Here is a 13,566-nt window from a genome sequence, read left to right on the forward strand (position 1 = left end):
CATGAGCCAAATCCAGGAAATGTTCATCACATCTTGTTGTTTAAGAAAAGTATAAAAAAAAACATTTTAAGTGTGTAGCATCAAGTCAATTAAATTTCAATACATGTCATTGCCAGAAGGTCTGCTGTGTCTCACAGCACAATCTCAAGAGAATGGGGGAGTGACTCACTGCCCAGCACCGTGGAACCCGATTGGTATTGAGAAGCTGTGGTAAATGTTATAACATCGCTCAGGATGACCGGTGTTAGGTCAGTGCTGGTCATGTCCAAGGAGGGACACAGACTTCTACAGGTTAAGCAATGATATCCTAACAGCCATTAAGTTTCAGTATGAAATCCTTGGCCCCATTGTCAGACTTTATGTTGGTGCAGTAGGTCCCGGGTTAAATCCTGGGGCCTTACAACACCCTGCCTCATGTGCTGAGACTATGCTGGCAGTTCCTACAGCTCCTTTTTGAGCAGTGTATTGTTATTCAATAGCTATAGCAGTGGTGTTGAGGCTTGGTTGTGAGTCAAACTTGCACAGCAGACATAACAACTACAGACTGATTTAAATGGAGCGTCAAAGCAAAAGACACACAAGTTTCAAATTTTGACTTTGCCTGGTGTAATGATAGCCAATTGCAATGCGATTACTAAGCTAACAATGTAAAGGTTTGATCAAAACATTTTAAAATATACTACCAACAACATTGCTTTGAAAGGGAAACGTTTACACGCTGTGTAATGCTGATGGCCAATGCGATTCAAATAGCTGAACCTGCCAGACGAAAATCTGGTGCAGATGTTTCCGTTTACCGATTACTACACACCAGAGGACTATACTGTACGGTGCAGTGCAAACCATTTATCATAGAGACAGCCATCACCCTTTGTTATGTTTAATCAGTGGTGAAGACTTCCAGCTCAGATGTGAATATTTACCTGATTGTTGAGTATTTCTAGATTTCGGAGAGTGCCAACGCTCAGAGTCATAATCTCCGACTCGCAGGTCAGACGGCGGAAGGAGCTGCAGGAAGTACAAACTCATATAAAAATATAGCATGATGACATTTTGTTTCTATTACAGGGATTAAAGTAATACAAGATATTATTTTCCCTTTCCTGGCGTATAAACACTGGTGTTCACATCAAATGTAAAATAAGATTTAAAATAAAACAATACTGTCATTCTTTTTGTTACACGTAACCTGTTAATCCCTAGGAAATGCCAGAACCAGGGAAGGAAATAACAATCATTTTCAGTATAGATTAATGTATCGATTGATCTTTCAGTATCTATCTGAAATGTCAAAGAACAGAACCAAAAAAAATATCCACAACACGTTCCCAGATTCTACAGTGACATATCCAAATATCTTGTCTTGATTGGTCGAAAGTCGAAGAAAAGAACCAAAGCTGGCAAAATGGAAACCAACGAATGTTAGCTTAAGAATTTTTGCTTTAAAACTACAAAAAACTATTGATAACAGAATTTTAAAACCTGAAAATTATATTTTTGTCTGCTCAGTGGAAACAATGGATGAATACAGTCGCAGGCTATGTTGCTGAATGTTTGTTTTCATGTACCTTTCACTTCTAAGAACTCGCTCCAAGTTGAATTCTTGAAGGTACTGGATGAGCGGCCCCAGACAGCTGATCACTGGGCTCTCCAGGGACGCGACGCTCGACAGAGAGCGAGAGCCTGGAGGACACACACATAAAAACATGCAACATCAACACACAGCCATGAGTCATGAGCCCACTCCTCAGACACATCTACTGTGCTCTCAATGACAGGATGTGAGTAACTGAGGCGATCATAGTGTAACAGGAAAAATAAAAGCGTTGCAGTGACACAAGCATACACACCTTTCGCCTGGATGTGACAGTAGAACGAGGTGACTGTGTTCATTGCCGAGGCAAACTCAAACTCAGCGCTGTCCCTCCTCTCTACTCTGACTCTGTCGTCAGCCTGAGCGCTGAAGGAAAACAATCACAAACTTTATTTATTTATAACAACACAACAGCATTAATATCAGAGATTAGTGACTGTACAGATACAGAGATAAAGAATATATACAATACTGTGTGCAACAGTCTTGAACTACTATTATTTCTTAACATTTCTCTTAAGAAATGAGAAACACGGGCAGTGATTTATTGATACAGGTACAAACATAAATGGAAACACAGTACACAAAGTCTAAACAATTATGAGGTTGAAATTCAATATTTGGTATGAACCCCCTTTATTCTTCAACATAGCCTGAGCTCTCTAAGGCAAGCTTGCGTGTAATTTCTTTAAGCAGTCTTCAGGAATCGTTCTCCAAGCTTGTCAAGGGAGATTCAAAGCTTTTCTTTGGATGCTAGCTGCCCTTTGTTTTGCTCTATTTTGAGATAATCACTGTTTACTAATGAAGTAGAACTCTGGGGAGGCCAATCCCAGACTGATACTGTTCAATTGTGTGTTTTTCTGTCCATATATGTCAACAATTTTGACAAGATTCCCAGCACTACTGGTTGAAATGCATCCCTAAACCACACCTCCACTGTGTTTTACAGTTTGCTGCAGACACTAATTGTTACATGTCTCTCTTTGCCATCTCTGTGCATATCGATGAAGATTTGGGTTCATAAGACCTGTTGCAGTAGTTGTAAGTCCAGTCCTTCTATAATTTGGCATAGCTCAGCCTTTTCTCCCTAATTCCCTTCTTTAAGAATGGCTCCTTAACAGCCATTGAGCCCATTTATGATGACGATTCCAGTCAATAGTAGATGGATCAGCTGAAGGGTCAAAAAGGTTCTTCGGTATATTGTTATGCGTAGGCACAACTGTTTCATCCATCGAGTTTGGTGACTTTAATTTTTGCTTTTGAGTCATTAGTTGGTGTTAAGTGGCTGAACAATCAAGAAAAACATTCCCTGAAAATGGTCAACTTCAAGAACTAATTTGAAAATGAGAGAAAGTCAAGTCCAAAGAAAAACTTTGAAAGCCCTTCAGAGAGGCTGGAGAACTATAGCTCAAGACCACTTTAATAAATTATAAGAAAGTCTGGCTCTTTGGAAAAGTATAAAGAAATACAAGGAGGCTCAAGACTTCAAGAACATCTTCCTCTGAGAGAAAAACATTCACATAGCTGGACTGCATGTTCCAGCCATCCTTTTGTTTAACTAGAGTCTATACACAGAAATGCAAACCTCAGTCACACACACCTGAACACATTTTCACTGCATTTCCTCGATGCAAAACGGAGATCCGTCGGAGGATCTCCGTTTTGCTATATTCACTCTTTTGGCACTGCTGCTTTCAAGGACTCTGTTACTTTGTCTGCACAGTTGTTGCCAGGGCAACCAAGGCAAACACGTGGCTCTGGACTAATGCCCACACATACACACACACACACTTACTTACTTCATCATATTTCACTTCAGCTACTGTTTGGACTGGGAGTAAGAATTATGTAAAATGATCAATAGACGACATAATGTACAACTCACAGCCTTAACCTTTTTTTTTTAAAAAATCAAAAAATATTTTGAGATTTACAAGAAAAGCGACAACTGCAGGTATCGATTCGGATGAGAGTGCAGCGTTGCATCTCTGCAGAATCCCTAACAGGACCCACCAAGGTGAAGATGGGTTGTAGGAAACTAAAGAAACAAACAACTGGGGGTTTGACTTCTTCATAACTCGTCTCGACTCAGCTGATATCTAAATTACAGAGAGCTTTGATTGGATCGGATTTCATTTCATCTAAACAATAGAAAGAGTCTGCAGCCAGCACAGCAGCTCTTATCATTTTGAACTAAACAAAGGATGTCAAATATACAGCCTGAAGGTGCCAGTAGAGTCTGCTGCATGGGCTCAAATGAAAATGTGTGCAGATAAAGATGGCTGTATTTATAAGTTTTGTGTCCCAAGTTGTAAAGAATAAATCTGCTAAAGAGTGGTTGTCCAAACTGGTAATTTCATAAGCATTATTGCCAGTTCTTATGGGTAAAGTCATTAACTATGTGTGTTACCACATCTGAACAAGAGTGTTAAAGCTAAAAGCCATACAAACAGAGCAGTTTCTTTCATTTACAACAGCAACTTTTCTTTGTAACAATAAAAGTCTGAGTGAATATGGAAAACAATGATATATTACCGAAACTGCACTTTTTATCTTAAAATATGTTAGGCTGTTAACATATATTTGTGGATGAATCCATAAATATGACCATTTTCATAATGTATCTCTTGGATGTGGTGCACGAATTAAAATAGGCTTGATACCCCTATGCCAAAAGTGTAAATAATAACGTTCTGAGGTTGATATATAGTTGAAAAAACGTCAACATTCTATTATTTTTAAACCAGGTCAACAACGTAAAAAACTCATTTACTAAACTAGTTAACATTTTGATGTGGTTATAGTGCAAAAGAAAAGGTCAGAAAATCATCGAAGTGATTATGATTCATTATCTGAGGGACTATGAATATCTGTGTGTCATACAGAGACTGTATATAAAAGATGGGCATAACAACTGAAACATTAGCAGCTGGCTAGCAGCAAACCCTGTTGATTGAGATCATAGCTAAAACACGTCAGGAAAGTGTCAACATAGGGCACAAGAAACTAAACTGTTAACTATTCAACTGGAGAAGTCACTCCCTGCTGGCCATTAGAAAGAATTGAGGTGTAAAGCACTTCCACATTGGCTACACTCTTTAGATCTGGTAACTTTGTTTAGATTTAGTCTACTGGTGTATTAACAATGCACAGTTGTTGAGGAATTTAACTCAAAAACACCAAAAATCAAGTTTATGGGCTCCTGGCTAAAAGGTTAACAGATCATCAGAGTCTTTAGGACTGATCTTCTGGGGTGTGAAAGATTATATTAGGGTTTCATCATAAAATATCCAATAATCCTGAAATATTCCAGGTCAAAATTACACTGCTGTTTGTAGAGCCACTAGTGTAGACAAATTATACTGTAGGTACCATCAGCTCACAGAAAACCCTGTTTATGTACTGTACGAGAAAAAAAATGCTACTTTTGATACTGGGACTACAACTTGCACAGTATTGTGTAAGCAGCATATAATAGCAGCAGATGGTAAATGGACACTTCTCAAGCACACCCCACTGGCAGCATAAGGGGCAGCCTGGGGTTTAGCATCTTTCCTAAAGACACTTCACGCAGACAAAAAGAGTTAGGGTTTGAAATCCCAACTCTGACACTACGGAGGAAAACCTAACAAAGTCATCAAAACCATCCTGACACCACAGCAAAAAACTGGTAAAATATGCCTTGTGGTAATGCCAAGTTTGCAGTGATGGTGAAAAATCAATGAAAATCAGAAAAGCAGAAGGTTACAACCAACAGATCAGAGGTTAAAATGCATAGCATGCAGATTAAAGTTTTCAGATTAGTATCTTATTAGAGATGGCACGATACCACTTTTTTATGTCCGATACCGATATCATAAATTTGGATATCTGCCGATACCGATATGAATCCGATATAGTGTGTTTTTTAATCAATAAAACTTTTGATATCTTGCTGCATTTTGTATAAGTTCATACTCAAGTTTAAATAAACAACAATACTAAAGCTATTCTGTTATACCTGTATGTAAAAAATACACTGCACCCAAAATATTTCATAGTAATAGCAATACTGATCAGTCTAATAAACTTAAACCTGCACCATCCTCCCTATTCTGGTATTTTAAAGAGTACTTAGCAGAAATATTAAGCAACCAAACTAATAGGGTTGCAAACTCCCAGCAAAAAAAAAATAGGGAACCACCCCCACCCTATGATACTTAATCGACGTAATCAACTTTAATTTGATGCAGTGTGAAAAAAAATGCACAGAAATAAATAATTTTTGGCTTGGCCTCACCTATGGCCACGAGCTGTGGGTAGTGACCGAAAGAACGAGATCGCGGATACAAGCGGCGGAAATGAGCTTCCTCCGAAGGGTGGCTGGCCTCTCCCTTAGAGATAGGGTGAGAAGTTCGGCCATCCGGGAGGGGCTCAGAGTAGAGCAGCTGCTGCTCCACATCGAAAGGAGCCAGCTGAGGTGGTTCGGGCATCTGACAAGGATGCCCCCTGGGCGCCTCCTGGGCGAGGTGTTCCAGGCATGTCCCACCGGGAGGAGGCCCCGGGGTAGACCCAGGACACGCTGGAGAGATTATATCTCTCGGCTTGCCTGGGAACGCCTTGGTATTCCCCCGGATAAGCTGGAGGAGGTGGCTGGGGAGAGGGAGGTCTGGGCCTCTTTGCTTAGGCTGCTGCCCCCGCGACCCGGCCCCGGACAAAGCGGATGAAAATGGATGGATAAATTATTTTTCAAGAATAATTAAATAGATTCAACATCTTTCTTCTACAGAACAGCAGACTGCACAGATCGTACCTTCCCAAAGGAAAAAGTACTATAGCTTACTAGGGTATATTAGACTTAACAGTTACTCTATGCAGTAATGGACTTCTATACATTTTACATAAGATTAAAACTTTGGATGTACGATTCAGATAATTATTTATTAAAAGCTACACATTTTAAATGATAATAAGAAAGAAAAGTATGTCTTTGTGCCCCCTTTTCCCCGTTCATGCCCTATTGGCCCCCCTGGCTAAACTTTGCTAGATCCGCCCCTGCACAGTTACCAGCCGTCAGCTACATAGAAAAAGATCCTGGTGTAGAAAGTAATGTTAAATAAAAAATCTAACAACAGCTTATCAAGCTTAAACGTTCTGCTGTTGTTCAGCCGCTGGTTTCCTCTTTCTGGTGCAAAGTGATCCAAAAACAAAGAAGAGAGACAGACTCGCGACAGAAAAGCCGATCAGCTGATCATTAATCAGTTTCATGATTGCAGTAGCAGCAGGAGAGAGAAGAGGCAGTCGCTCCATATAATAGTTGTTAAGCTTAATGCGGGAATGCTTTACAAACATTCAGAGATGAACTTACACACTTGCTTTACTTCTCTCTGGGATAACTTCCTCGGAGATAAAATGCCGGTTTGGTACCCAGGCTACAAATTTTGTGAGGTGCTTTTTTGATATTTAATGGATCGGATTACATTTCTTATTTCTCTCCGATATCCGAGCCAGTGATTTACGTCAGTATCGGACCGATACGTAATATCGGATCGGTACATCTCTAGAATCTATTACTGCAAAGTGAATCCAAAGCTCTGAGAGCAGCCACTGAAATGGACATACACACTTTTAAAAATGCACAGTGTACGTCTGCTTGTTTGGACCCCTTCTAAAACATGACTGTGATCTTACCAGCAGCCAAGCACTTAAACTTAAAATCTTTCAAATAGTGAGAACATTTATGCTCGTCTGACATTGAGCATTTTAGCCGCTTCAATCAGCGTCACTGCTCTGATCCAGACTCATGACTCATGACTTTAGGCTCTGCGTGAATAAAGCAAGCTAATACTTCACCTAGCTACAACCAACCTCAAAGGGACTCATTATCAGCCGCTCTATAGACACAAATCCTGTTGCCAGGGGTTCCATCTCATCAGCCCACCCCAGAGACACACACTGTCACCAAGAAAACCCAGTTAAACTTGCTCACCAGTGTGGGCCTTGCCTTAGTATTTTACTGTATTTACTGTAACCGCAACATGATATAATCAAAATATCAATTATGCATTTATGTATAATTATTCTGGTCTAATGAATTTAACTGAGACAATTAACTGCAAAGAAGAATATACTGGAGAACTTGTCAAAAGCAAAGCTGTGATGGGCTGAGAAGTATTGATAGTGAAGAAAAATGCATTAAATGAAATAAATCTGTCTTATCTTAACAGACAAAGCTGCACTCTACTTTTATGTCATAAGTTGAAAATTGAGAAGAGCCTTGTCTCTGATAAACACACTGCCAGACAGCAGAGCTGTTCAAACACAATAATTGAATTGGCCTTTACAGGCCCGTCTCACTATAATCACTCAACATGGACATCTGAAAAAAGGAAGCCAAGAGAAATAGAGAGAAATTAATACAGATTAACTAAATTGTCTAGAATTAAATTCAAGCTGAGGGTGGTGAAAAAGGAAGGAAAATTGTCTCTAGCATTATAAAAGAGTAGGTAATGAGAAATCTGCCCAGCCAAGGAGTCAGACAAAAGAAAGTAGCAGAAATTTCTCCCATTTATCCAATCATCCTCTGCTAATCTAATCCACTCCACTCCCTCCCACTATCTCGTTTCATTTTCACAGCATAATGCAATCACAAGCTCCCTCCAGAGGATCTCCTCCCCACTGGTGTGAACATGCTGGCTCCAGACTGTCAGCAAAGAGGAGTCGAATGGCAGCACAATGGGAGGCAACAGGTTGATGGATTACATTCAGCTCAGCGTCACCGTTGCTGCTTGTGCTGTTGGTCTGCCAATTAATAAAAGGACAAATGTACTCAGTTTTCCTTTTTTTGTTCTTGTGATTCATACAAGAGCCTGCAGACAATAAATTAAGGCTTTCAAGAGAAGCTCAAGACCTTCAAGACATTCTGATGCTCCTTATGAGCTAATCGCTGGAATAATCGAACCTGATGCTGTTAACTTTTCTGAGGCTAACTTGCGTCTTCATCTGTTTCAAGTTGGTCTTTATGTGTCTATAAGAGTATTTTTCTACTAAATTCTGGTGGATGAAAAGTCCAAATTGTGTTGATCTCACAAGAAGCCAACCTACCAATGAGAAAAGGGAAAACTGTAAAGCACTTGTTTAAACTGATTACAACCATCAAAGCCTCATGTTAGTTATACACACACAAAAAATCCATTAAAAAACACATTATGAAACTTGATCTTTTAAACGACTGAACTGGAGGAAGAACTTTAAATATGTGTAGGCAGGTGTAGGGCTGCTCAATTAATCGAATTTTAATCACGATTACGATCTGGGCTTTCAACGATCATTAAAAATGACTGAGCCGATTATTAGCCCCTCCCTAATTTATCCGCGACACCTTAAAGGCCGGTCCGTGAAAATATTGTCGGGCATAAACCGGTCCGTGGCGCAAAAAAGGTTGGAGACCGCTGATTAAGAGGACCCGAGGGAAGCTCGGAAAGCTAAGCAGAAGTTATTTGGAGAGTGACTGCCGTTGGTTGAAAAGAGAGTTAAAAAAAAACAAACTTCAGTGGTGTTGCACACTATTTTATATTATTTTTTTAAAGTCATTGTTAACCCTTTAAATCCGGTCAGAGCAGCATGCTCCGTTTTGCGTAACTATTTTTAAATCCCTGTAGAACCTGAACCGTGTAAGCTAGCGCAATAATTTGTTTTGCATATGAAACCGGAGGAGTTGTACTTACATCTGATGCCATCAGCTTGTCCTCGGTCACGGTTTCGTTCCACATATAGCTTTGCAAAAACTGCATAAAAAGCGCTTGCAGGAACAAAAGCATAATATTCCAGAAACACGCTTTGCCGTTCCTATCAGCTGTTCGTAACACTTCCCACAGTGAAATGATGCACATGCTGTTTTCTTTGCAAATTTGCATCATAGGATTGTTTTTTGTTTTTCCTGCAGTATATAAAAATTGCTGTATCTCCAAAATAAAACTATGAAGACACTCAAAATAAATTTCCTGTTGTTGTAAACTATTTTTTGCAACTTTATTGTATTTAAAGTTTTGAGGGATAAACCTCTTAAACTTCTCCAAGTAGAAATATATGTAAACAAAACAAAAGCGATTTTCAATTTTTTTTGTAGTTTATTGCACTTTTTTGCAATTTATGTAATTACTATGGACTTAATGCATACATATTATTAAAATATGGGCTATAACAGTTGTATTGATGTATAGCAACTTGAAATGCTCCCACAAATGGCACTACAGCATGTAAAAAAAATAATATAAGCTCTGGTGGACTTGGTTCTATAGTAGGTCTTAAAGGGTTAAATAAACATCGTCAAATAATCGTGATCTCAATTTCAGTGAAAATAATCGTGATTATCATTTTTGCCATAATCGAGCAGCCCTAGGCAGGTGTGTAACTGCTGTCTTTTTCTTTTAATAAAACTAGTGATATAAAATGACCATTTATTGGGACATATGATGTCTATGATCTTTTAAAATACAGAAGGCTCGGCTGGATCCTGTTTATCCCTGCAGTGAAATCCAGAGTGCTGAGAACCAAGCCGACATTGATTTCCTCATCCAGACTGAGCCTGAGGAGTTTCAAATAAAACAACCGTCTGCCTGCCCGGGGAAACCTAAACCTAATTCTGCAGAATGAAATACACCAAACTCACAAACAGATACAGCTTTGTAAACACATACATAAGCTCAGCGCTTCAGCACGTTTTAGTAATAAATTGGTATATATTGCCCTCTAGTGTCTTCCCAGCATATTACCTTGCATTCGTAATGCTGTGCAGGAGTCTCTCGGTTTGCTCTGAGAGGTCAGAGGGCACCAGGATTTCGACAGGATTGATTTTAAGGACACGGCATTCCAGCTCAGAGCGAGAGGGACCGTCAGGAAAACAGTCCAGAAGCACGTCGCCGGTGCTGGGCTGAACTGCCTGCAGACACAAACACATGCTGTGAATCAGATGATGTCAAAGATGTGCAGCTACAGCTCCAAGTTGACAGTTATACACTGTATAAACTGAAAAATGGCAAAGCATGTTCAAATTTTATTAAAGTAACTTTTTGTCTTAAGTGAGCTATTAATCAAGATTTAATTTCTTTACAATTTCTTCTTCACTACAAGTGAGTGTGTGGTGTTATTACACTATCAGCATGCAAAGAAACTGAACAGTGAACATTAAATTATTTTAAAATAATACACAACAGTCCCCTAATGTGTGTTGAACAAAAAGCCAAGGGGTAACTCTATTTTTAAATTAAATTTTTGATTTTCATCTCTTATACACAGAATACCTGAAGAACAATCAGCCTAATGGCCAGGTGGGATTTATGGATTGACTTATGAAACTCACCACAAGGCCTACAGTGAGCTGCTTCTTCAGTTTGTCCCAATTCTCACTAATACAAAGCAGGAAACTGTCGGGAGGGTCCGACACAACATCATCACAGCCCCCCTCCTCCACATCCCCGAGTCTGCAGACCGGATTTACATCTTTTAAAAAAACTGTCAAGGAAACTGTTTCAAACAAAGAGTGACAATAAAAAGTTGTTTGAGAACACATGCACACATTCATCATCTATAAGGATACCCTCTCCCACCAAAGTGGACTTGGTGTACAGGGCGCTGAGCTGACGAGTGAACAGAGTATTTCTGTTGGCCCCTGACGCTTTGATCGCAGATGTTTCTGTCTGTTTAACTACTCCGACCTATAAATTAAAACATTAAAAAAGCCAGCAGAGCATGAGCCTAAACTGCTTGCAATTAGTAAACAGTAATCATATAAAGTCAAAGATAAAGCAGAAACCTTGTGTCCGTGAGACACCAGCCGTCTGACATGAACAAACAGGCGGTGTGTGGGGATGCTGCACGTCATGAAGTTATGATCCAGATGACAGACGATGTTCAGCTCCTTTGCAGCAATCTGTTCACAAACAAAACGTCCTTTAGCGATCAGTGAAACACAAATCAGGTGCTGAGAGCCACTGTGTTGAAAGAAGAGAATCATCTAAAACATATGTCTTTTATATTTTATACAGTTTAAATTTAAACTCCCTCTAAATGCATCACTAACACATCTGCTTTTTAGTTCTCACCTCTGCATCCTCTCCAAAGAACCTGTACTTGTAACCACACTCCACAGCCAACAAAGCATCCTTATGCTGCTGTTTCAGCTGGATCACCTGCTGCTCAAGGGGGGTGAAAATGCTCTTTGAACGCCTGGAGGAGGTGCTACAGTCCAATGGAGGACCCAGCTCTGCACACTTTCCTCCTCCTGTCTTGGCAAACTGAGAGAAGTGAACTCCCTGCAGGAATAAAAATACATCAAATCTGTTACGATGTAAAAAGTCACACTTGCTTTTTCAGTGTTATCAGGTACTTTACTTTTTGCACACCTGTTTTGCAGCAGCCAACCCCAGATCTGCCTTTTCTTTATCATCCTCCTCTTCACCTTCATGCTCCCTTTCTGCATGCTGCAGTCTGTGTGTAGTTTCAGGTTGACCTGTAGCACAACGAGGAGACCAATCACTGCTTTCCTGACCTGCATCAGCCGTCTCTGTTTCTTCCCGGGTGATGCTGCTGACGACACTGGGCTCAGCCCCGCAGGTGAAGCCTTTCAGCTTCTCCAATGTGGAGGAGCACAGGCTGCCTGCTTTTCGGCTCAGCGTCAGCTTTGTGTCTGAAGAGAGAAGACAAGTACTACAGTCACATCAACAACAACTTCACTTTTTACCCCTCAGCTGTAAGAGGCTGGATTTGTGAATGGATTTGTGAATGCAATAACACGAGTATGAGGCGAGGTAGGATTCTGATATTCATAGCACACGTGCTTCTACTAAAAATGTTGGACAAGTTCAAATCTCGGTTACCTCAATCTTTCTGAAAATATTGTGAATGCAGTAACTTAAGAAGGAAGTCACCAAGGATTTTTAAAATTTTACCGTAAGTGCATCTACTAGTGCATCGAGGGGTAGCACTGGAGGCCAAACAAATGCGTTGTGGGCAGAGTTATCTCATCACAATCTATACCAGTGCACATGTTGTTTGGAGAACTGTGATGCTGCTGGGCACTGGACAGATATAAGTGACTTTATTGAGGGTTTAGAAGATCATGACATATTTTTCTGTCTGAAGTCAACACTCACCTTTAATGCCCTGACAGGACGCAGGCTCACACTCCACATCCTCCGCCTGGTGGTCCTTTGGAGAAGGCTTAACTCGTTTTCTTGGCAATTCCAATTCATCATCAGATGAAAGCTTCTGCTGGAGGACAAAAATGAACTGCACTTCAGTAATTAGCATTGAGTGAAGCATGTCTGATATGTGCGTGTGAAGCTCAACTCACGTTGCCTCTTGAAAGTTGCTGCTCTGCAGGATTTGGGTTAATCCCGCGCTGCTTGTTGGAGGCAAAGCTGCTGCTGCTGCTCAATCCTCCGAAGTACCTGCTGATGGAGGTCTGAGTGGTGCAGGACTTTTTCAGAGACTTTGGCATGCTTTAATGTTCGCTTACATTTGATCCATAATAACAAGTCGCATAAAAATGAATTTGCTTGTACAATAAAGTGCAGAGCTTTGACAGCCGGTGTCCAGCTTTTCAAAATATAGCAGCGCATACGATGAGGTCACAGACGCGTAAATGACGCGCGCCTTCTTCTTCCTCTTTGGTTAGCAGAGGTTGGCGGCTCCAGGAGCGTTGCTGCCTCCTCCTGGTTTCGCCAAATATTCTACTCAATGCACTCTGCTCTGTGAAATCTTACAATTATACACTCTTCATCACCGGAACTCCTTCTGTAACGTGTATTGTAGTTGATTTCAAGTTTATTTCATCCTGAAAAAGTAAAAGACTGAATTGTAAACTGTTGTTTTTGCAAAACTTGTCGTATTTTTTGAACATTTTTCTCATGGGCCGGATTTCAAGTAACGAATATGAACAATGACGTGTCTGTCAGCAGTTTGAATGATTGTATGCATGTTAAACAAACAAA

At 40.2% G+C, this 13,566-nt stretch overlaps 1 protein-coding gene across 4 annotated transcripts in view; it reads right to left on the minus strand.

The window, feature by feature from the left end:
* msh3 (mutS homolog 3 (E. coli)) overlaps positions 1 to 13,232 on the minus strand; it is a 62,171-nt gene extending 48,939 nt beyond the window's left edge. Inside the window, exons 1-11 of one of the 4 annotated variants that reach the window (XM_014414449.4) lie at positions 12,927 to 13,231; positions 12,727 to 12,844; positions 11,977 to 12,260; positions 11,677 to 11,886; positions 11,388 to 11,504; positions 11,172 to 11,289; positions 10,935 to 11,074; positions 10,348 to 10,514; positions 1,851 to 1,960; positions 1,569 to 1,683; positions 924 to 1,008 (exon numbers count right to left, since the gene is read on the minus strand). In XM_014414449.4, coding sequence (XP_014269935.3) covers positions 924 to 1,008; positions 1,569 to 1,683; positions 1,851 to 1,960; positions 10,348 to 10,514; positions 10,935 to 11,074; positions 11,172 to 11,289; positions 11,388 to 11,504; positions 11,677 to 11,886; positions 11,977 to 12,260; positions 12,727 to 12,844; positions 12,927 to 13,073 — 1,611 coding nt within the window. In that variant the 5' untranslated portion in view covers positions 13,074 to 13,231. Of the gene's footprint in view, positions 1 to 923; positions 1,009 to 1,568; positions 1,684 to 1,850; positions 1,961 to 10,347; positions 10,515 to 10,934; positions 11,075 to 11,171; positions 11,290 to 11,387; positions 11,505 to 11,676; positions 11,887 to 11,976; positions 12,261 to 12,726; positions 12,845 to 12,926 lie in introns of all 4 variants that reach the window. The other 3 variants (XM_014414447.4, XM_014414446.4, XM_014414448.3) reach the window with 3 other exon arrangements.
* Positions 13,233 to 13,566: the final 334 nt, after the last annotated feature.

This window comes from Maylandia zebra, linkage group LG12 (genome assembly GCF_041146795.1).
Source record: "Maylandia zebra isolate NMK-2024a linkage group LG12, Mzebra_GT3a, whole genome shotgun sequence".
Lineage (NCBI taxonomy): Eukaryota > Metazoa > Chordata > Actinopteri > Cichliformes > Cichlidae > Maylandia > Maylandia zebra.